The 23,886-nt window shown below is 40.2% G+C and overlaps 1 protein-coding gene across 1 annotated transcript; it reads right to left on the minus strand.

Moving 5' to 3' along the window:
- Positions 1-1,904: 1,904 nt before the first annotated feature.
- LOC130890109 (calcium-activated chloride channel regulator 4A-like) lies at positions 1,905-22,900 on the minus strand. Its single transcript, XM_057794070.1, has 14 exons — positions 22,739-22,900; positions 18,976-19,116; positions 18,665-18,812; positions 17,547-17,655; positions 16,057-16,234; positions 13,604-13,822; positions 11,096-11,323; positions 10,025-10,202; positions 9,509-9,615; positions 7,371-7,586; positions 6,559-6,826; positions 3,894-4,064; positions 2,671-2,904; positions 1,905-2,353 (listed from the first exon to the last, which is right to left on the minus strand). Exons 1-14 carry the CDS (start codon positions 22,898-22,900, stop codon positions 1,905-1,907), a joined length of 2,808 nt encoding a protein of 935 aa, XP_057650053.1.
- Between the last annotated feature and the right edge of the window lie 986 nt (positions 22,901-23,886).

The following is a 23,886-nucleotide window of genomic DNA, read 5'->3' on the forward strand; positions in this document are numbered from 1 at the left end:
AATGACTTTAACTGGATTGATTTTAACAAAGAAAGAAGGAAGAGTAGGTAAATAGAGCGTATGTGTACACATAATTGTTTCAATCATTTTACTGAGACACAGCAGAGACCAGTAGAGATTCTATAGTTGAGGGAAGTTTAACTTGAAGAGGTAAGAAGTATTATAGGAACACACACATAAACATAGAATTGACGTATGAGAAAAAAATGGGAGAGATTTGTGTATATGAGTCTGGGACACTTTGTTTCCATAATAATTTCCAATTCTATCCATTTTCCTGTAAATGCCATGATTCCATTTCTATTTATGACCAGTTATATTAAACTTGATGTGTGTTATGTACACCATGTCTTCTTTGCCTGGTCATGTTGATGAATGTCTAGGGTGTTCCACTTCTTAGCCATTGTGAATAAACATGAATGTACACGTGTCTCTGTGATGGGACATGTGGTACTTCTTGCTTTAAATTCACCAATTCCCATTCCCACCAACCATGAATAAAAGGTTCCTCTTTCTTCACATCCTCTCTGGCATTTGCTGTTATGTGAAGTATTACCTTGTTCTAATTGGAGGATTGTGATACCTTGTGTTCATTGGAGGATTGTGCTTTTTTTTTTTTTTTTGAGACAGGGTTTCTCTGTAGCTTTGGTGCCCGTCCCGGAACTAGCGCTTGTAGACCAGGCTGGCCTCGAACTCCCAGAGATTCACCTGCCTCTGCCTCCCGAGTGCTGGGATTAAAGGCGTGCGCCACCACCGCCCGGCTTCATTGGAGGATTGTGATACCTTGTTCTCATGGGAGGATTGTGATACCTTGTGTTCATTGGAGGATTGTGATACCTTGTTCTCATGGGAGGATTGTGATACCTTGTGTTCATTGGAGGATTGTGATACCTTGTTCTCATTGGAGGATTGTGATACCTTGTTCTCATGGGAGGATTGTGATACCTTGTTCTCACTGGAGGGCTAGGAATACTTCCTGCAATGAGAATCTTTTCTTCTCAGCCCACTTTCTTTCTCTCCTTAACTGATCTTATCAATAGGCTTGAGCCTCCTAGGTGTGCCTCTGAGTGATGGGTTAAAACAAATCTATGACATATTTTGCTTTTCTCTGGAAAAAAGTCAATAGACTTTAGTTTCAACAATTCTTTCTTAAGATGAGTGAAAAAGTGCATAGGTGTTTATATTGAATTGAAAGACAAACAGGTGGAATCTGATTTCTAAAAATGCAGTATCTTCCTGGGCCCAGTGAGATGACTGGGAGTAAAGACATTTGCTGTCAAGCATGACAGCCTGAGTTTGATCCCTAGGACTCACAGGACAGAAGGAGAGAACCCATGCCCACAAATTGTCTTCTGATATCTACATGCATCCAACAGCACACACACACAGTGCCATAACATATATATATATACATATATATATATATACACTCACATGAACACATACATGCATACATGCACATACAGGCACAAAATCAATAAAATAAATAAAAAGAATTAAAATAGCATCTTCTGTATCCATGAATGGCAGTAAGTATGACCTTCACTATGATAGTGTACAGTGTAACACCAAGAGCACATTCCTTTCTTCCCTATAAATATTACTGATTTGTTCTTTTATGTTGTGTCTTGACTACTTACATAGATACTGTTAGTTTCTCCAGGAAATTTGAAGTATCATTTCAGAAAACTTTGGCATCAGAAAAAAATACAGAACTAGAGATTAATATAAAAACAGTTTTTGTCACTATTTATTTTAAGTGAATAAAAATTTAAATTTGTAGTTTTTCATGAATGGGTGTGCTTAAAAACATTCTTTTAAATCCTCTTGAAACTATTTTTGAGTTCATGATCACATAGGATGTACTTAAAAACTCAGAAGTATCCTTTTATTTATGTTGCTTTTCAAAACGATGTTTCAATGTTTGATGAGGACCTTCTTTTCTTTAGGACACAAACAGTGGCACTTAGAATAACACAGACAACGGCAAGGGAGCCGACCACAGACAGCACGATAGTGGAAACGCTAACTCCGGACTGTGGACTTCCACCAGGACTCCCCGGGCCGTCAGGACTCCCAGGACTGCCAGGACTAGCATCTGCTTGAGGGATGAATAGTGTTACTTGTGCGATGTTGGACAGTTCTGATCTCAAATCGCTTTTGTCGACACTTTTCATGGCAATGAATATGTAGGTTGCATTTTCTTCTGAGATGTTTTCTGGTTTGAAGGCAAAGGTTTCCTTGGAGTTGGCCTCGTTTGGTAACAGATCAGTCGTATTAACTTGAAGAGCCTCATCAAAATTGTTTCTTAGGTCAGTAATATTTTCACTTATTCTTATGATATACTGTTGAGCTAAGAGAAATGTTATAGGTTAGTTGCTGCATCTTACCTTGTTAAATTTCTTTCTAGTTATTCTCAAAAATATTTAACGTGTAAAGTATGCTCATATCAAAAGTCTTACCCATTTTTTTCAATAAAAACTGAGTCTGACTTTTAATCACTTGCATGAAAAGTAAGATCTTCTTAATAAATTATAAAATATCAGATCATAAAATTCCCACTTGGCTGAGTTCTTAGTGAGAAATCACTCTCACCTGTAACCTATCTGCTATTGCATCACATTGGACACATCTCACCTGAGTCAAACCTGCATGACTCTTTGTTCTTACCTTTTCCAGTATCAAAATCATCTCCCGGTGCTGTCCATGTTAGGCTGATCTCTTCCCCATCAAGCGTGGCCTGAAGGTCTGTGATTTGACTTGGGGGGTACAGGTCAGGCAAAGGACCAGATGGAACATCAGATACGATAAATGCACCTCCAGATGCTGCTCTGCTGAAATTCTCCAGGACTGGCTGAGTAGCCTCTGTCGTTTCGGGTCGTGGTGGGTTCCCTTCAATTTCACCTGCATTTAAAATTCTCTAGTTTAAACTGGATGAAACTGAGATAGTGTTTTTGGAGCTTGGTCAGTCAACTTCCTGACCCTACCTGTTTTTCTTTTTTCTTTTTCTTTCTCTTTCCCTTATATAGCTGCATTTTATTATGTACTACAATCATAAGCATTCAATTAATGGAAAATTTCTTCCTCCAGAATCCTTACCAAGATGTTATCAAATAAAATTGGACAACAATTTCCTTTGAAATGAAAACTTCACTGGAATGCTATGTAATTTGTTATATGAATTAACAAAACAAAATAAAAATAAATCCAAAACCAAACAAGGTGGCATTAAGCTTAGGCTAGCCTCAAATGCACTCAAGTAGCCAAGGTTAACCTTGAAATCCTTGTCCTCCTGCCTCTGTCCCCTAAGTGATGGGGTCACAGGCGTGTGTCACCATGCCTCACTAGTATAAGCCTTAAGAAAAGTATTTCTTTATTCTCAAGTCATTTCCGATTAGAAACGCGTCTAGAGAAATCAATGCCAGTTCTATCCTTGACACTCAGATGACATCCTTCCTTCCATGCTGAACGTGCTAAGGAATAATGCTCCTGATTTACTCCATTGCTTTAAAAAGACCCCCAAAATCACAAGATAAGGAGCAAGGAAAAGAAAACTTAAAACCATTGAAGCTCATGGAACCCAGAGGACAGATTTTCCCACTGGCTGGCACTGCAGCTCCTAGCATAGTGGGCCGCTTCCTTTGTCCTGAGCTGAAAGGTTAACACATCATTGTTGACGTGGAAGGGTGTTCCACACTAACCTAATAATAGCTGATAGGTTTTCTGTGTCTACTGTTTGTCAGACTTAGATTGAGTTAACTAGAGACAATTATATGAAGATCTCATTCTAGAAATGGGGAAAGTTATATTTTGAATTGTAAAATGTTTGGAGCCTCCATCATATCAAATTGCGAATATTATCCCCTGGGTTTATGATAATGTGAGTTACTTACCATTCACTACCCAGCCCGGGATGTAGGCGGCTCTACTTGACGGATGCCGTAAGCTTCTCCTGGCAGAATTTGTTCCTCCGTCAGCCCGCACTTTTAAGCTATATATTCCATTTTCTGAATAAGCTGTGAAGTACCTGGAGTAGACACCATCATCCTTGAAAGTATCAGCTCCTTGTTGAAGACATAAAGAAATAAATTACAATCATGGTAACAAATGAGGAGTTGGTGTGTCAGCCCCTTGTTAAAGACAGAAAGAAGTAAATTTACAATCATGGTAACAAATGAGAAGTTGGTGTATCAGCCCCTTGTTGAAGACAGAAAGAGGTAAATTACAGTTACGGTAACAAATGAGGAGCTGGTGTGCTTTCCAACGGCACATGGGCTGCTATGAGTGTATTCTCAACCCTCATTTACTATTTCACATTTGAATGGAGTATATTTCCCTCACGCCCTGCCTAAATAATACATTATTGAATTGTATATCCTTTGGAATGAACACGTCTGCATTCATGTAACACACTTATGCACAACGATAATTGCATGCATATAATAAATATTTAATGTCCATTTTTCTATGTCCTACAAATGTATACAGAGGCCATAGACTCTTCTTAAAATTTCTCTGCCAATTGGTTGACTTTCAATTTTCTTAATTGTTATTATTGATTATCATTTCTTTATGTATATGAGGTGGTCCCTGCTACGGTAAATGTATCTTTATGCAAGATTTAATTGTCATCACTTATCATAGGCAACTAAATATACTTATTTTGCTTCATAATAAATAACTTCTGTGTTTCTTTCCATTTTTTTTAAAGTCTGTGTTCTCTTGTTCAATTATTTCTCTGGTCTGACATAGGAAAACCCATTTTACCACTGGAATAAATACTTGGAGGATCTCAGAAATGCTGTCTTAAGTACACTCAGGAAATCATGAGCATTGAAAGTCACCTGATAAATTGTGAAGTGTATTTCCCATTCTAATCAGAAGATGAGAAAATAAGGCCCTTGCATTAGCAGTCTCTGTATTGCCCTAGAAGCCTGGGGATTTTTAGACATGCAAATTTCCCGCACTATCTATGGCAGCACCTTTGCTAAAAAAATTCTCTTTTTAGCAAGTCCTTCAGATGATTCCTCTGTATAAAAAAGTGTGATGATGCCTGCATCAGCTATTGTTAGTCAAAGTCTTATTTGTTCTTCCAGTAAAGGCATTTCAAATTAGCTTATTTCCCAATGAACTAAATGCTTATCTTCCTTCAATAAATGAAGCAAGAATCATGCAGTTATATGCAGTGTAGATGGATTTGTGGGACTGCAAAGAGGTGGGAGGTAGTTGTAGAATTACCATTGCAATTAAAGAAAACATGGAAGTCAATACAAGAATGTTGGAACATTGCTGCCTGGCAGCTTATCTCAAGAGCTGGGCATCATGGGGCTACCTCCCTCCAGCAGAACTTCCTGTGTCTATCTGCCCTTGTCTGGAGAATGTCCCTGGGCCTGGAGGACTGACCTCATCTGGAAACAGCCTCTAAACCAGATGCCGGCCTCTCTAAACCAGATGCCTGACTTACCTTTAGCGTGAACCCTGAGATAGATCCCTGCTAGAAGGCTCCCTTGCTGCACATATGGTAACTAAGACTTGTGCTAGGTAGGAGCTGGATGATCAGAGTGTGCCACTTAAAGCAAATTAGGGTTTGTCTCCAGGCTCCCCAATCCTATATATTCCTTATACACTGAAAAAGGTTGAGCTGATTCACTGAAGACAGTCTTCTGGAAGCCTGTCTCTGTTTGTGCTCATGGGTCTCATACAAAGCTTTCTTTCACCACTACTGCCTCTTGCCCTCTTGATCTGGTGATTGACAGACTGGGGGAGAAAGAGGACCCCCACTACAATGACAGTCAAATATAGCTGAAGACAAAATTGTAAGATGATATATTGCAAAATGCACTGATAGACAACTTTACTAATTCCAGTGTGAACCAGACTGGTTATTTTGTTCACTGACTTCAACACAAGGTTCCATTTACAGAACCCACGGAGTGCAGTGAGTGCCCCACTCACCCTACAGACCGGAGGACAGAGAACAGCCAGCAAAAGTCTTAGCTTCCTGCCAGTGAGACCTGGCATCTGATGCTGCAGGGCTAAGTCTTCCTCTCTGTGGTGTCTCTACCTTCTCCTGGGTCCTGGCTCTCATGACTAATTGCTTTGTTTCAGCTGTGGGGACTCACTCTTGCTTCTCTTCCTTTCCCTGTCAGGATGCCAGGTTCTGTACCCCTCCTGCAAAATTATTTGTGCATTGTCTTTGATGCTTTGACAATGCTTTCTTGGTGATGCTCCTCCAAGAAGCATGTAACTGGAATTCTTGCTTATGTTCTCAGTCTTCTGCATGAGCCTGTCTTAGCTGGAGGCAGGCAATGCCTGCCAAGATTACGAACATGATTTTGGCAGCAGATGACATTTATTGAATGGTTACCAAGTGTGAGATGCTTGCTAAGCACTTTGTAGGACTTATTTGATTGCATTTCCTGTTGGTCTTGCTATTCATCTAGAATCTGTCTGTCTTAACTCGTCAGGTTCCCATCTTGTTGTACCCACTGCCTCAGGAACCATGACACACTTTGAACTATAAAAATATAGGCTTATCCATAAAAGGCTGCGGCTTACCTGCACCATTGTCCAGCAGCTCCAGCTCTTGGATGTTCCCACTACTTGATTCTATGATAGCTGTCACGTGGGCTCCGATGATGGGTGTGTACCCTTGTAGAACTTCTGCATAAACGATCATAGGGCTGGGGAAACTGCCGGTGTCTCTGTTCATTTTAGCATTTACAGTGATGGGTGGCACAGAAGAACTTGCTGCTCGGGAGCTTACTGTAATCGTTAGTATTTCTTGGCTTGATTTGGCTCCAAGGTTGTAAGTCCAAGTGCCCGCCTAAAAATTTCAGTGGAAACATGCAGTAAACATTTAGAGTCTGACTATATTGTTTTTCCATTATGTGATTTTAAAATAGGTCACAGAAGTTTTGTGGTTTTATAAAGATCTTAATTCTTCAGTTACTGAGGCTGAAATGGTTCAGACAGATAGTACTGAGCATGGTGTTCACCTTCTGTGATTTCTCCATTGGAAAACAATGTCCTGATAAGTCTGCCTTGGCTGTGCCCTCATTCTTTGGCCTCAGTATCAGAGAGTCTATGACTCTGCAAGGATCAACGAGAAAAGACGGCACACTGAGTCACACAGACTCTTCATGTTTCTTCCTCGGTGTTCTCAGATACCTCTCCTTTCTATGAACCCATAAGTTCATTTTACCTTTACCTGGACATCATAGTTTTTAGGATTTCACAGGTAATGAAAGTATATAAATTTTATTTTCATTTTGAAGATGGTAAAATTGTTGGCAGTCATATTCACAATGACTTTAGGGGCTCTTTGGGAAAATATTAGTTCAGGGGAAATTGAAAAGCTAGTGGCTTACCTGAGCTATTCCTGGGATACTGAAATAGGCCATTTTGGAAGCTGTGTCCATTGTCAAATTTGTGATTTGTGTTCCTTTGGGATCCCATAGAGAAATGCCAGGAGCTGATCTCATCCATGTAACAAGAAAGAAAGTGTCCTTTCCCACGGTGCTGTCAATTACCACAGTGTCATTCAGCCAGTGATTATTGTCCAGTTTAACTCCCTTACTTTCAAGCTGTTTAAATACAAAACATACAAACAACAATAACAACAAAACTTAATGACTACAGAAGAAAATGGTTTTACTCTTCTGTCTCCTACAGATAATTCTTTATATTTGCTCTGGAAGTCATCTTACAAATTCTTAACTATCTTAGAGTTCTCTCTCTTTTCCTCTCCCTCCTTCTCAAAAAGGGTTCTTATGTTGTCATGGTTGACCTGGTCGCCCTATGTACTTCAGGGTGGATTCAAAATTCTATCATTCTCCTTGTCTCTTCCTAACAACATATTTGCCAACTTTCTGAAGGCTTCTTTCTATATGACAGCTACAAGGTTAGAAATACAGGGGCTGAAGAAAGGACAGGGTGTAACAGGACATTTAAAGTGGAAACATCAGTTGGAGAGAGGGTTGGTCTAAGCTATGTGTATATGTGACATGCTTACTCATCTGGTTGATGACCCAAAAGACAACACTTGGGGTAATTAGAGTATTTTAATTGAGGCAAAGTAAAAGCTTCCAAAGAAAAGCAAAGACAGGTAAGTGTCTGGGATAGGACACTTGTCTAGCGCTTTGGAGACTTTAGGTTCAGTTCCTAGGAAGACGTAAAAGACAGTTGAGACAAGCTCTCTTGGATAGATTGTTAAAGAGGAACCTTTAAGTGATTTTTTCACACAGTATTGAGGGTGAAGCATTGCACATGGAGTCTGTTCAAAAGAAGGAAAACTGGTTGTGAAGGATAGAATCCTGGGAAGAGAGAAAACAAAAGCCAGATCTTTCTCTGAGAGAAGACATAAAGGAGTGATTCATCTTTGTTGAAAGCTCTTAGCTGAGGAGAGTAAACATATTACATTATTTTTAAAATCACAAAATTGCAATTGCTTTTTTATCATATAAACATAATGTTTTGAAACATTATAAATGGGCCAAGAGCTAATTAACACAAGTATTTTCTCACTCCACATTGAGAACACTTAAATTCACTTTCTATTCTATTGCACCAAATAAGATACGCAAGCTATCTATTATAGTAGTCACTATGCTTATATAATACATCTCCTGAACTTATTTATTACTTAACTGAAAGTTTGTATCTATTTCCTAACATCTCTCTGATCCTCACTTCTTACCAGTTGATGCTTATTATGGTTTTTATTCTTTTCTATCAACTCAGCTATTTTGGATTTCAAGTGTACATGAGGCCACACTTCTCATTGTTCTCTGCTTAGCTTATTTCACCTAACATGAAGTCCTAGGCTATCCAGCTTTACCCATGTGTGTGCTTCCTAGGGTGTCATTTTAGGAAGAATAGAATGTATCATTTCTGCTCCATCCCAACCTCAACCCCAAACAGCTTCAGCTCTAATAGAAAGAAAATTCTTTCAAGCATAACTCTGTTGCTTAAAATTTTGGTCCCAGGTTACACAGGCAAGACTTTAAATAAATTTGGAGTAAATTTGAGTGTGAATGTCACCCACACATTTTGCCTCTTCATCAGCAAGTCTTGGAAAACAAGGTCATTTTGGTCCCACAATGGCATTCGGAGAAATAAATGTGGGGCACAGTTTTTCCTTTGTATTCCAAGCACCACCCACCCAACCCAAATTCCCATCGACTCAGACGATTGTACCATGCTTCCAGCTGGTCCCCGTTTACCTTCATCATTTCCACCCATCATGCATAGGAATACAGCCTGGCTTTGAAAATTTGTGCTTTCTTTTTGTTTTCTCTATTTAAAAACTTACTGCAGGTATCTCAAGTGAGGAAGAAGGAATTTATCTCTACTCTTTTTACACATTAAAACGCCTACACCTAAAGTTTTGAACGTATCTTATCTATAAATGCCTCCTTTCGCATGGTTTCATGTGTTCTGCCCTTGTACCTTTTCTTGGTTATGGCAAAAACAACCATAAAAGCTCTAGGGATGGGAAAACGCTGACCTGAATTGACTTCCGGGTGACATCAGCATTTTCTGAAGTAAGAGCTCCAAAAGCATCCATGAGACCATTGTTCTGGGCTTCATCTGTAGAACGGTGAACTGTGCCTCCTACAATGTGAATGAGTAAGTTTTTTTGTTTTTGTAGAGCATGTGTACTTATCACATTTTAATGGTTAACAAGGTAACAGTTAAAAGAAAGTCAAAGTTTCCATATAGATCAAGTAAATTGTCAGAAAATCAATAAGATCATCTCTGAAATGTTAATAGACTATAATGTGTCCTAACTAACACACATATATAACTATATATAACACACACATATATATATAACTAACACATATATATAACTAGCACACACTAACTATAATGTGTCCTAACAGAGGTTGTGTCTGTTTGACTTTGTTCTCCAATTCCTGGCCTGACTTTTGCAGAATAAAGCTTAGAAGAAGTGGTTGAGCATCAGTTCTATATTCATACACAGCAACTGGAAGTCTGTAATATGGAGATTGTGTTTCACCTGTTAGAGCGCTCATGTTTATCACAGCGTCCTCATAATTTGGTCCCAAGGCAATGAAGTGAACTACGGATCCGCTCTCCTTCACCTCATCAACACACTCTTTCGCAGTGCTGTCCTCCCCATCACTCATCAGCACAATGTCAGCTCCATTGATTTGGAAACCTCCATTTTTAAGTACCTGCAAGCATAATTCAGAATACCTTATTATACTAGATCAGCTATCCTGATGGAGAATTGACAAAAAGAAGTTGAATAGAAAAAGTGTAAGAAAGAAGAGATAATTTCTATTTTAGAATCATAGAATTTATACTCAATGGTCCTGGGAGAGCACAAACATATTATTTTTCTGTCTCCTAAATACAGGGGATATTTGTTCAACTGAAAGATAGGTGGGCTCAGGCATCATGAAAAACTCCCATGACTAAATGACAGTGGCATCTGACCCTGAAAAACCCAAACAAATAGATATTTAAAATATAAACTGCATTTCCTTCCCCTAATACATTCTGAACAAGTCCACAGCATACGAATCAGTTGTACACACAGTCAGATGCATTAAATATCAATGTTAAGAGGTGATAGGTTCTGCCGGGTGGTGGTGGCACACATCTTTAAGTCCAGCACTTGTGAGGCGGTGGCTGGTGAATCTCTGATCTGAGGCCAGCCTGGTCTATTTCAGGACAGCCTGGGCTACAAAGAGAAACTCTGTCTCAAAAGACAAAAGACAAAACAAAACAAAAATGGTGATGTACTCCAAATTAGAAATCTTTTGGATACTTAAATAAATGTTCTAAGCATGTTGAAGTGAGAGTTATTTACATTTACTTGAGACAGGGTCTCATGTTTCTCATGCTATCCTCAGATGACCTAGCCAAAGATGATCTTGAATTTCTGATCCTTCCAAGTGCTATGATAACATATATCAAAGTTTCTCTTTTTGGTGTGTGCTTTGTCCCAAGCCTTTTAAGATTATTTATGTCAAAATGAGGAGGCAAGTAAGAACAGCAGCTTCACAAAGAAAGGCCCTAAAAACAAAACAGAGAACAAGATACATTTGCAGTAGATTTTCACCTCGAATGCACGTCGGATTCCACTGCAGATGGAGGTCCCTCCACCGGCACTTGAAGGCAAGAGTTCCCGAAGCTTGCTTCTCTCAGCTTCACTGTTTATTTGGATCATCTCACTTTTAGTAGTGGCAAAGCTATTAAAGTGTACCATTCCTACCCAGGACCCATCTTCAATGACCTGAATTAGAAAATATTGTGCTGCTTGCTTCAATCGATTGAGGCGATCAGAAATCTGATTGAAAAAAAAACGATGAGAAAAAAAACCTAAGTGATTTTCAATTGGATGGTAAGGGCAGACCTCATAAAAGGGGTGCATGAAGTTTATTGGCAAGAATGGTCTATAACTATTAATTTTTATTGTCAAAGAAAGCAATTGTAATTTTTTAACTGGTAAATATATAAAGTGTGGTTATGTGTAGCATGGAACACATAAGAAGGTTCCCAGTCGCTAACTCCCCAAGTTAAAGGTGGAGCTTGCATTGACGCTAAGGCAGCGACTCTCATCTTAGTGGTGCAATTCCCACTGTAACCACTCCTGTTAAAATTTATAACCTACGGTTCAAAACCCCAATCAGACTTTCCTGGTCCCCCAAACACAGCTGGACTGAGCAATTCAGTACGGAGCAGTCTCCTCAAGGGTGAAATTTACCTAAGTTCCAGGTAATTCTGAGAAGGTAGGTCTGCCCTGTCCCTTCTGCTAACCTTCCCGCACTGCTTCTCCTCCAGTGGGCTGACTGCATTGGCTTTCTGCTAACTCACCAGCAATCATGTCTCTCTTCCCTAGATGAATACCCGGAAGGTACACTTCATGTATTTATTTTCTCTAGATCCTCCTTGCAACCCATACCCAAATTTGCTTGGGACCTTCTTGAACCAAATCACAACAAAACCCCTACATATTCAGAGCTTTGCTCTACCTGCTTCTCTGTTGTTTTTGTCTTCTTTCTTTTCTGTTTTTTATTACATTTGGTTTGTGTGGTTTGGAGTGTGTGGCTGTCCAAGGATACTTGTGCCACAGCACGCATGTCATGGAACACACGCAGAGGTTAGAGGGCAACTACAGTGAGTCAGATCTTACCTTCCACCATTTGAACCAGAGTTTGAACTCAAGTCGTTAGGCTTAGCTGCAAGTGCCTTTACAAACTGAGCTATGTTTTCTGCCATTATTATTATTATTATTATTATTATTATTATTATTATTATTATCATTATCATTATCATCATCATCATCATCATCATCATCCCACCAGCCTGGTTTTGCCTCTAACCTGGATCTACTAGTACCCTGTCTGGAGTAGGCTCCTCATCTTTGAATCAGCAATCTCTTCTCTTGTAAGACATTTCTAGGACTACTCATGTGTGGGACTTCTGAGCATTCTTCTGTCTTTCATAAACCCTCGTGTTATTGAGGCTCATTTCACAAATTTCTATTGCTCTTTGCCCTTTCAGCAACCACCTTCCCTTATCCACTGAAGCTTTAATTTCTGCTTTAGCATGCCCGTCCCTCTGCCACTGTGCACTCATTCTGAATGCTTTATCACACGACATCTGATTATTTGTGTTTCCCGTCCATTTTTGGCAGCTATCTGTTGGTCACACATATGTTATGAACTCTGGATTGGATGTGGTTCAGGTTCCTAGTAGAATTCTTGCTCTGACTGAGAGAGGCAGAGGCAGCATTGATAAAATATTCAGAAGTAGAGATATGCAAAAGGATCAGCAGCTACATAGTACCCCACGAGTCCAGTCCTTCTCATGCCAGAAACCAGCCTCTCTCCTAAGTTTTAGAGGGCAGGATTGACGTAGGCAGATAGGAAAGGGTGAGGGGAGAGAAAACATTACTAGACTATAAAAATATCTGCTTGTTTGGTTTGCTTTTTGAGACAGGCTCCTACTGTGCAACCCACAGACATTGAACTTGCCTAGTCTCCCAAATTCTAGTATTACAAGAACATACTTCCACAGCTCAGCCAAAAGGAACTATGGACCTCTGTTTTCAAAGTCTAGCACAATGCCTGTTATTTTGTGCCTGATAATAGAATGAAGGAAAGACTACATTTGTTCTTCACGGTGATGCTGTTCTTTTTATGTCTGAGGAGAGCACTTGAGCAGCTGGGAAATAACAGGATACCATGTTAGGCATTCTGCTCATTGATCTTGTTGCTTGAGCTGAACTAATAAGCATACACTAATATACCCCAGTCCCATTTTCCCTCATCTGGAGGATCCATGGTTAAAAACAATGTTATTTCAATATCGTGTTCCCACTAACGGGAATCCCTTAGGTTAGCTGGTCTTAGATGTCTTTCTCTAAGCAAAATATTTTTTCAATATCTTTCAGGTTAGGATCTCAGAAAGTAATAGTGCTTTATGACATCATACAGTTTTTAAAAATCCACATAACAAGTAGTGTTGAGGGTGGGTTTTTTTTGTTTTGTTTTGTTTGTTTGTTTTTTTGTCTTTCAGTTATCCCCATTCCTACCCTGTAAGACAAAATGAGCCATGAACTTACAGTCATACTCCCGGACACATCAAGAACGAGGCACGCGATTCTCTCATGGATTTTTAGCAATGAGAAGGTGGGTGGAGAGGGTGGCGTGTCCATGGGCACGTTGTCAATAAAATCCTCGGAACTGCTGATTACGTCCCATGTGCTTCTCCTATCGCACTTTTCATTATGTAGACTTGGAGCATCTTGGTTATGGTTTTCATCTTTGCAGAATTCAGTCACCTAAAAGTGTAGTAAAATGTAGAAAATTACTATTTAATGTACTTAAAAAAGGATCTGAAAAATAAAGCGAGTGTATGTTCGGTGTTAGAATGTCAAAGTAATTAAGCTGGTCTAGAAAAGTGACAGCAGTTGTTTTTTTGCTAAGGTCTAGGACCTCACGAGCCACAGAAGCTGGTGATGTTGACAGTACCAGGCTTGACTCAAATCCAATTAGACAGCCGTTGGCCGCCACCAACGTGTGAGTGACATTATTGCACCTTTATGCGTATCTTGCCGTGCTGGTCATTGTCCTGGCTCATAGGTGTTGCAGTTGGAGAACTGTTTAATTGCTTCCCTCCCTTGGCAGCTTGCATAGTGTTTTCTGGAACCATAGAAGTTAGATTCTCTTAGGTTAGAATCAGCTTAGGTCATCTGAGTTCTATGCCCTGAATGTATGGTGTATTCAGCAATAGGGGCTAATTATCAAGGCCTGAAATGTAATCAAGGGCTGCATCAGTAATATATTGATTGGACTGCCCTGACCAACCACATGGTCCTGGAGTTCTTGTTAGTCTGTGGTTCTTGTGTAGGGGCACTGCTAGCCCGTGTCTTAACCCCCACCCCCTCTGTGTGTATGTGTGTGTGCACATGTGCTTAGAATCTTATATAAATAAAAATATGAAATAATATGATTTCTTGAGTCTTAAGCAACCACGGTGTGACTTGTCTCTTGTCCCTCATCCTTACATCCACAGATAGGTGTAGTGGTACTTCATCAAAGAAGTCTCTTTTTACAGTAATGGGGTCCATCCCAAAAAACCACAACTAGATACAATGAAGAGATCAACAAATCTTGCAGAGCCCAGGCCCAATGGATACATCTACATCACAGCTCCTGCATCTGTTGTTGTGGAATATTTAACTAGGTAAAGATGTGTTACATTTGTCTATGTTGTGGAGTATTACTTTAACTGTGTAAAGGTGTGTTACATTTGTTTCGGATGCATTTGTTTAATTATAATGATGTGTTGGTTTGTTTCACTTTGCCTCCCTAATAAAGAGCTGAATGGCCAACAGCTAGGCAGACAGAAGGATAGATGGAGCAGGCAGGAAGAGAAAATAAATAGGAGGAGAAATCTAGGCGGGAGCAGCATGAGAGAGAAGGAGAAGAGAACAAGGGAGAGAGGTGCATGCCTGGGGCAGAGTCAGGTAACTGACAGCCAGATATGGAGACAGCAGGGAAAAAAAACCATAAAAAAAGAAAGAAAAAAAGAAAGAAAGAAAGAAAGAAAGAAAGGAAGGAAGAAAGAAAGAAAGAAAGAAAGAAAGGAGAGATAAAAAGTTCTGAGGCAAAATGTAGATAAAGAGAAACAGGTTCAGTAATAAGAGCTAGCAAGAAACAAGCATAAGCTAAGGGTGAGCATTTATAACTAATAATAAATCTTCATGTTATGATTTGGGAACTGGTTGGTGGTTCAAAAGAAACAGCTTGCTGTGATCAGGGAATATCTTGAAAAGGAGGTAGGAAGATTGTAAGACTGTAAGAGTCAGAATACCTGGAAGTTTGTGAAAGTTTCTACTAGAAATGGCCGCATAAACAAGACCCAGACAATGGCAACTTCAAGGGACATGTTAATGTGCATGTAGAGGACCCAGACCTTCAAGGGCCCCACCCCTAGTCAAAGAATAACAGGCAACTTGTGGTTTCTGGGAGGAGTAGTAAAAACTTATTATTATTTATTTTTTTTAAAAAAAACAAGTCAGGTGGTGGTAGCACACACCTTTAATCCTAGCACTGGGGAGGCAGAGGCAGGAGGATCTCTGTGAGTTTGAGGTCAGCCTGGTCTACAGAGTGAGCTCTAGTACAGGTACCAAAGCTACACAGAGAAACCCTGTCCAAAAAAAAATGCCAAAACAAAAAGAGAGAAAGTATATTTAACAAATATGCATTGCTCAAGTGAAATATAATTAACAGTGAAGTAGATTTAATATTAAAATAGTTAAGAACAATTATCTAAGTATTAATGTACAGAAGTGCTCATAATATATAATAGCAGATGAGTATTTGCTGTGTATCACTAAATTCTCGATTAATAAACTTATTTCTCATGTCATATTTAAGATCATCTGTATCTCAGGGGGTAGAGTGCTTGCCTAGCAATGTAAAGTACCTTATTTTCATCTGAATCATCGTTATAACTCTAAGATGAATGAAATCAGACAAGTCACTCTGACACAGTGACAGGCGTACTTACAGATTCGATGCTTTGCATGTACATTATAGATGCCTTTTCTGATTGATCTTTATCAAGAAAGAATTGACAGTCTCTTTCATATAATTTCGTGGTGGAATTAGTTCTGCAGCTTCTGGTTGTACAGCTGTCTCCTTGGCATCTTCGGACCCCATTCACACCTGTGATACCCACAGTACACCTAGAAATATAGATGTGAATCTTAGAGACAGAGGCATTTATTTGAAAAAGTGGTCCTGCTCACACTGAGTTTGTGATACAGTATTTCTTGTGTATCTGCCATGACCTTCTCACACTGATGGCAAAGGTTAAGGAGGGCATTATAAAACTACATTCTGGATTATTCAAGGGGTATCATTTTATCCGGAGGAAAATGTGGCTGGAATCAGAGTGAGGTACTGCCAAGAAAGGCAATGGAAGAAAGAATGATGGGTTTGTTTGTTATTGCATGGGGTGGGCATAGGTGGCAGCGAAACTAACAGACAGACCAGGCTTTAGCTGCAAGTCATTTCATCAAATGCAGTTCAAACCTAGTAAGAGAACTGTAGATCTAGTCATTTAGGGAAATGCATAAATATGCCCATGCCACTATTGTTCCAAAACTGAGGAACATAATGATGCCATCCATATGACCAGTTGTAATGATATCCTGTAGCAGAAATGACATGTAGCAGCAGCATGGCAAAAACAGAATATACCCAATACCTTTTAAGACTTGGCAGTGGGGCTTCTGCGGCAGGTCTGCACCTTTCACCTCACCCCTTCTCTGTGACAAGAATTCCAAACCGGGGGGATCTCAAGAGTGATGAGGATGCCGAGACTAAGTTTTAAGTTCATTTTCTCCAACTATTCTGATCTCTTAATTTCAAAATCAGGATAATGGCCTGTTATTAGTTATGATGCTACACTGATATTTTAAAATGATATTTATAAATTCCAAAGAAGTTCTGAATTGGCTCCTTGCAGTTGCTTGATTTCTCACCCAGCCCACATTTCACAGTATTTAGCCACTTTCACTCATTATGTAATGTGAATAACTTTGATATCTCAGCATCTATCTGGTCTAGATGAGTTCTGGCATCTATGGGAGACATGTGTAAATAAAATATGTCTAAAAGCCACGCAAATACTTGACATTGACATTGAAGCTATGATTTTTTTTTTTTGTTTTTGTTTTTCCCAAGAAAATGTTTCTCTATGTAGTTTTGGAGTCTTCCTGCCCTGGAATTCTCTCTGTAGACTAGGCTGGTCTTGAACTCTGCCTCCTGAGTGTTGGGATTAAAGGCGTGTGCCACCATCACCAGACTCAAAGCTATGTATATTTTACAGTCATCATCTTCAAGGATAATGGTCTGAAATAAGCATAAAACAGGCTTGTGATATTGCATCTGCTATGTGCGTTGGGACAAAAGTGAATGCTTGTCATTGGAAAGTAATATAGGGCAGTTAAAAGCCTATTTGTAAGGTCATTCCAGAGTACTTAGGAGTCATACCTTGTTGCTTCAATTTTCCTTGATGAAGCAGCATAGTATGGCTTCTCTTCATTGTACTCATCAAATACTCCCCAGCGAAGATGGGCCCATTCGTGGACAAACAGCCTTCCTATAAGAAAAAATTTCAAATACATGATCATAATTCAAGTGGAAAATTTCATATCCCCCAAATTTCTGGGCCAGTGAGGATGGCTCAGTGGGTAAACGTACTTGCCACCAAGCCTGACAATCTGAGTTCAATCCTTGGATCCCATGGGGTAGGGGGAGAGAACTGACTCACAAGTTGTCCTCTGGTACTCCTAAACACACACACGCACACGCACGCACGTGCGCGCGTACACACACACAAGCACACACAAGCACACATAAGCACACACACATACGCGCACACACACAAGTATACACACAAGCACACACACAAGCACATGCACACACACATGCACACACGCACACGCAAGCACACATATGCACACACAAGCACACATGCATGCACATGCAAGCACACACATGCAAACACAAGCACACACATATGCACATACAAGCACACACACATGCACACACATACACACACATGCACACACACATACACACACATACACACAGACTGCATTTAGGTATAGATTTTCTGTAGCTCTTGAAGTTTATATTTTGTTTATAAAAGGATTTTGTATTAAATGATATTACATTTCTGTATAGGATACTATTTTTTAATTACACATCATGGAACATTAATCAATGGAACATTAATGGAACATAGGCTGCAGTCACACTAAACTAGGATTTGACTTTCAGTTCTTGGGGAGCCAAAGGTCTCACATGTTTTAATGGTTTATGGCCAACCTGGTCAACACCCTAGTCATTCTACTTTATAGGTATTTTGAGGGTGCAATTTTAGGAAAGACAGCCTGAAAATGCCCCTGAAGGGGTTGGCAATGAAAAGAGATTGAGATATGTTATTATAGATTATATAGAAAGGAAAAGTAAATCACTTGTTTAATGCCGCCCAGCTAATAAATAGAACAACCCGGACTTAGATCTGAGCACTTCTTCTCCAGGGTCTGTTCATTTAATCTGAGTAAAGAGTTGGTTGTTGCAAGTGTGTAATGTTTAAGCCCCACCTGTAGGTCCATATTCAGCTTCTTTTTTCCCCAGCACAACGTCGGGAGTGAGGTGGATGTATTCTCCTCCCTCTCCGCAACCTGTGAACTGCCGGGTGTATGGTTCATCTCTGCTCGGGACGGCAGGGGGTGCAACTTTAACATCTGCCTGAGAATGTTTAAAAATATCGTTAAAACTTGAAGAGCAGAAGAAACAAGTTAGAAAGACTACGAATGAATCAATTTGTGCCCAAACATTCTCTCTCTCTCTCTCTCTCTCTCTCTCTCTCTCTCTCTCTCTCTCTCTCTGCAGAGAAAAGATTGACACTTACATGTGCGTAGCTTTCTTGTCCTGGCCTCCGGTACTGAGGTTTGTTTCCCCAACTCTCAGGAATTAATATAGATACATTTTTTAAATAAAATCTTTTTTCCGTGGCTTCAAACAAGTACGTAGATGCTTCAGTCACCATTTTCTATTATCAAAAGGAAAAGGAACACGTAAAGGAATATGTAGAAACAGCCAAGCAAGGGTGGTGTCATGCTGCAGGACCTCATCAGGCATTCTCCCAAAGCAGTTACTACAAAAGTAAACCATTCATCAAGACCATTCACCAGTGGTCTCTGCCCACACTTCTATCCTGTCAATCCCAAACTTGCTTCACCCTGTGTTTGGAAAGGCTCCCATCTGCAAGGATGGCTAGCTGCCTGGTGATTGCAGTAATTGATTCATATGAATATATATTTTAGAGTCATTTATTTGGTTCTAATTTTGTGTTATCACTTTCCGGATGACTTATAGAATGCTCCGAAGCCCAGTGACCTTACTCTTTAATGCACACAAGTCTGGGTTGAACTAAGAAATATATTAAGACTGCTTGATGTCATTCCTGATTTCAAGAAACTTGAGTCAAAAGCATCTTTAGCCGGGTGGTGGTGGCGCACGCCTTTAATCCCAGCACTCGGGAGGCAGAGGCAGGCGGATCTCTGTAAGTTCGAGACCAGCCTGGTCTACAAGAGCTAGTTTCAGGACAGGCTCCAAAACCACAGAGAAACCCTGTCTCAAAAAACTAAAAAAAAAAAAAAAATCTTTAGCAGATGAAAGCGAAGGAAAATAGTCCACAGGATAGGGACTCTCCGTACTCCTGGAAGGGCTGGGAATGCTGCACACTTGGAGGGAGGTGCAGTGGAAAATTCTGCAGCACAGAATTGTTGCCCTGCCACCAAGGTGAAAATACATGATTTTCCTCAGTATCAAAGTCACTATGATTTATTAAAAGAATTTCTCTTTACAGAGTTTCTGTCTAATAAAGGTAAACAGTAGGTGAAAACCACCCAAGGCAACCAGAGCTCTCAGTGGTAAGTAAAACATAAATAAATATAAATGAAAGGAAGATAAGTAAAGGTAAAAATATCTTTTTCTCTCAGGAGCCATCTTGCTCTCCACTGCCTTATTTATCAGGGCAGACCCCTCTGGCGCCTCCAGCTTTAACACAAGCCCACATCAGAACTGCTCCTCAAGGCCTCCCTCTTTCCCCCTGCTCCTCTCCAAGAGTCCAGGGTTCTGACTCACATGTGTGGTAAAAAGTCAGCAAAGTCATTAGTAAGTCATGAAATGATGACTCAGAAGACTGGAGTTCAGAGAAATGAAGGCCTAGTGCAAGAAGGCTGTGAAGAACTCTAAGGCACGCGGGAAGTTGTTCAGCACCCACAGAAGGACCATGAAAGAATTATCTCTCTCTCTCTCTCTGTATGCCAACCCCCTCAACATTTTAAAGAGAGATGTGTAGTTTGTCATCTTCTGCTGGAACAGGGGGCTCTCTGTATCCAGGAGACAACAGTGTTTTGATGGCTCAAATGGAGTTATGGATTGGACCAGTAGGCTTGCTGTGTACAATTGTGTAGGTTGTATATTATATAGCCCCAGGGACTGCATTTCCTGTAGAGTCTCCATGGCCACTGGCTGTCTTAGCTAGCAGTGTGTTCTTAGGTCATGGAGAGATGACAGAGACCCTGTAGACTGCCATCTCCAGGGATACCTCAGGAGCCCAATAATGGTTCCTCAGAGTTTTCTAATCAGTGTTCTAACCTATGATAGTCCTTCTAAATTCCTCCTCAAAATTTCTACAATGTTTTTGATTTTTAAAAAGTGAAATATCAGTGTTTACAGATGTGATCATGTTTTAAACCCAGAAGGAACACGAACACAAGGTACAAATCATTGTGTAATAAGTAGATGATGGCCATTCACAAAATTGCCTGATGATAGAGGACTTTGCAAAAGGCCAAGTTTCAAAACCCACTAAACTATAGACATGTTGGCAAAGGACTGCGTTTCTCCTTGTAATGTTCAATAGAAGACCATGCTAAGAATACGTTATTTTTTGTCTCTAAAAATACCTAGCAAATACCTGTTTCTGAATTCAAAAAAGGTTGAAACTGACCCTTTACCCCCAAACACCAAGAATCTTTCATTCAGAGTTCGTTCTCATTGGTTATAGAAAAAGCAATCTTTATCTTTTAGAGCTCAAAGAGTACCAGCAAGTATCATCTCTGGGTTGCAGTGTAGTTTCCAGAATGACAAGAGGGTGCCAAAGAAAATCACCAGAGACAGTTCAGTTCATGCCCAGTAGGGAGTTCCACGGGCAGCAGTAGAACCCCTAGTGGGCAGGAGCTGAAGACAAGAAGCAGAAATGTCAAGTGACCGGTGGAGCTGTAATGCCAGTCTCCACATGGAATGCTAGAGTTGGAAGAAACTTCAGCAAACCAAGCCCTCAGTTGCGTGACCGGGTTCCTCCTCTATTGCCAAGCATCTGGCTGACTCATATTCTCTACACACTGTTGCCTCTATGTTATCTAAGCATATACTTTACAGTTCATTCTGGATTCAGATCCCTGTCTCTTTGTCCTGGATGTCTGAAAAGCACCTCAATCTGAAACTACACTAAGCTAATTCTTCCCGATCACCCCGGATTGGTCCAGCTCTTTCTTACTCGGAATTTTCCTTCCTAGCTGATGAAAGTTATACCCAAGTATTTAAGTCCAAGTTGTGAAGTTTTTCTTGCCTCTTAATATTTCCTCCCTACCTGTCCCTTCCCACACATGTAAACCAACAACAATGTTGTCTTTGATACGCTCAAAACATGTTCAGAGTTATACACGTTAATCATTCCTGCTACCTCATTGTCGTCATCAACATCCCTATTGGCCAGCTACAGTCTAGATCCTTGTGCATCCCTACACTGCAGCGTTCATACAGTGGATGTGATAAGTGCAAGCCTTCTACGGTTTTAAGTAGTCAGGATGGTCCTAGAATAGACACCAAAGTGTCCATAACCTCCGCTAAGATCTCCTTCATGGAGTCTCATATCACTCAGAGGGAAAGCGAAAACATCCTTTTCTAATGGTCTGGATTCTGCCACCGTATGTGACCTTATCCCAGCTCCTTTAAGCCTCCCTTCCTGCTGCTTATTCCCTGTTATTTCCTTGATCACGCAAGATGCTATCACCCCCATGAAGCTCTCATCTCTTCTCTTACTCATCTTGGGTCTGCTCAGATGTCACATCATGAGGGAGGGCTTCTCTGAGTATCCTGAAGGCTCTTGCTTACTGCAGCAGCACCCTGCTCTGTCATCCTTCCCCGACTTTGCCATCCTTGCCTACAAACATCACATCTGCTATCCCACTCACTTCGGTATCAGTGATGACTCTGAAAAAGAATACAAACCCTATAGTTCTATTTTATTTTAACTTATTTCTCTTCCTTCAAGGATACAATAAACGTGTGTGTACACACACAATAAATAAGTAGATTACAAAAACAGAACAAATCCAACTTCTAAATTACACACCAGGAAACAAGATCAGAGAGGCCTCTGCTTTGTCTTGGATCTTAGGCTAGAAAATGAAGTTCCTTCTAGAATCTCTAGGACTTTCCTCTAGAGCATTTTAGAGCCTTCATCTCACTCTGCATTCCCAAATCAAGCACAGTTTTTGACCTTGCCAGAGCACTCAGAGATTTCCATAGGAACTCTTACAACTGCTATTAACCTTTCCACTCCTCAGAGCGTGAACACAAGCAAGCCCACCTTCTCTTACCTGTATTCCTTCAATTATTGCTTCATCTTCTGGCATAGCAGGATCGATAGCAACAATAACATCCTCATAGCCATTCCCATTCAGCTTCATCAGGGAAGAGTCTGATCCCTGGAGCTGGTACAGGAGGAGGAGGAGGAAAACAAGACCCCTGGAGAACCCCATCCCTCCTGTCTGGTTTCTCCGAGGCTTCTTCTTTGTGTCTCCTGCCAGGTCTATATATACTCCCCCAAATCATCTGCTGATAATGGAGAGATGCCGACTACGTAAAGGTCAATGTTCACATATGGGAAGTCACTCAGGTAGTTTATGCAATAGTTTTATGATTTGGCAATGATTAAAGAGTTCAGAAGCATTATAAAACACAAGGTACACTTTCTTCTCAGGACAAAAGATATTGCTTCCTAAATTTAGTTAATTTCTCAAGTATACACATAGACTTAGTGCTTTCTTTAGAATGGGCTCCGAAAGGAAAACCATCATAAAATGAAGAGCAGTGCTAACACTCTCTATTTTAATTATTTAATTATTATCTAGACTGTCATCTAAGCAGTAATGGTATAAATGAAAAATTAGGGAAGATGAACTTGATGCTCGAAGACTGTAAAGAGTTTGATTAAATTTAGGAAATTTGATAACCTCAAGTTACTAGAATAAACAAATAGCATTCCTAGTAATAAAGAAAGAGAATTTGTTTTTTATATCATAATTTGCTGGTTATTGTTGAGGGAGAGTAAATGATAGATTTTAATTAGTTAATTTTGTTCTTTGACATTTTCATACATGTACTTAATATGTTCTCTTTACTCTCACGGCATCTTCTTCTACCTCCCACCCTGTCAACCCCACCCCACTGCTCCCTAAAAGTCCCTTTGCCATACGCATGTCTCTTTGCTGTTTTGTGACCCACTCACTTTAACCTGGACTATCTATTTGACCATGGCTTTGGAACTGTCTGTTGGAGGCTACTGGACTCATCGGTGGCACACAACTGAAGACGATGACTGCCCCTCCCTGAGAATTTATCAATAACCAGTAGTTGAGTAGGAAGTGTAGGGTCCCTTGAACTCCTCCCTGATCTCTGGTTGACTGTTGACAGGCTTAGTTTTGTGTGGCCTCATGCAGGTCGCCACAGCTGCTGTTAGATCACA

Source organism: Chionomys nivalis, chromosome 18, assembly GCF_950005125.1.
Source record: "Chionomys nivalis chromosome 18, mChiNiv1.1, whole genome shotgun sequence".
NCBI classification, from domain to species: Eukaryota; Metazoa; Chordata; class Mammalia; order Rodentia; family Cricetidae; genus Chionomys; species Chionomys nivalis.

Bases quoted from the DNA above. Each gene is read 5' to 3' on its own strand.
- LOC130890109 (XM_057794070.1), bottom strand. From the start codon at position 22,900: ATGGGGTTCTCCAGGGGTCTTGTTTTCCTCCTCCTCCTCCTGTACCAG. The intron at 11,324-13,603 runs GTAAGTTCATGG...TTTTTCAATCAG, and splicing joins ATGTGTCCGGGAGTATGACT to ATTTCTGATCGCCTCAATCG. The intron at 9,616-10,024 runs GTGAAACACAAT...TTCACATTGTAG, and splicing joins AAACATGAGCGCTCTAACAG to GAGGCACAGTTCACCGTTCT.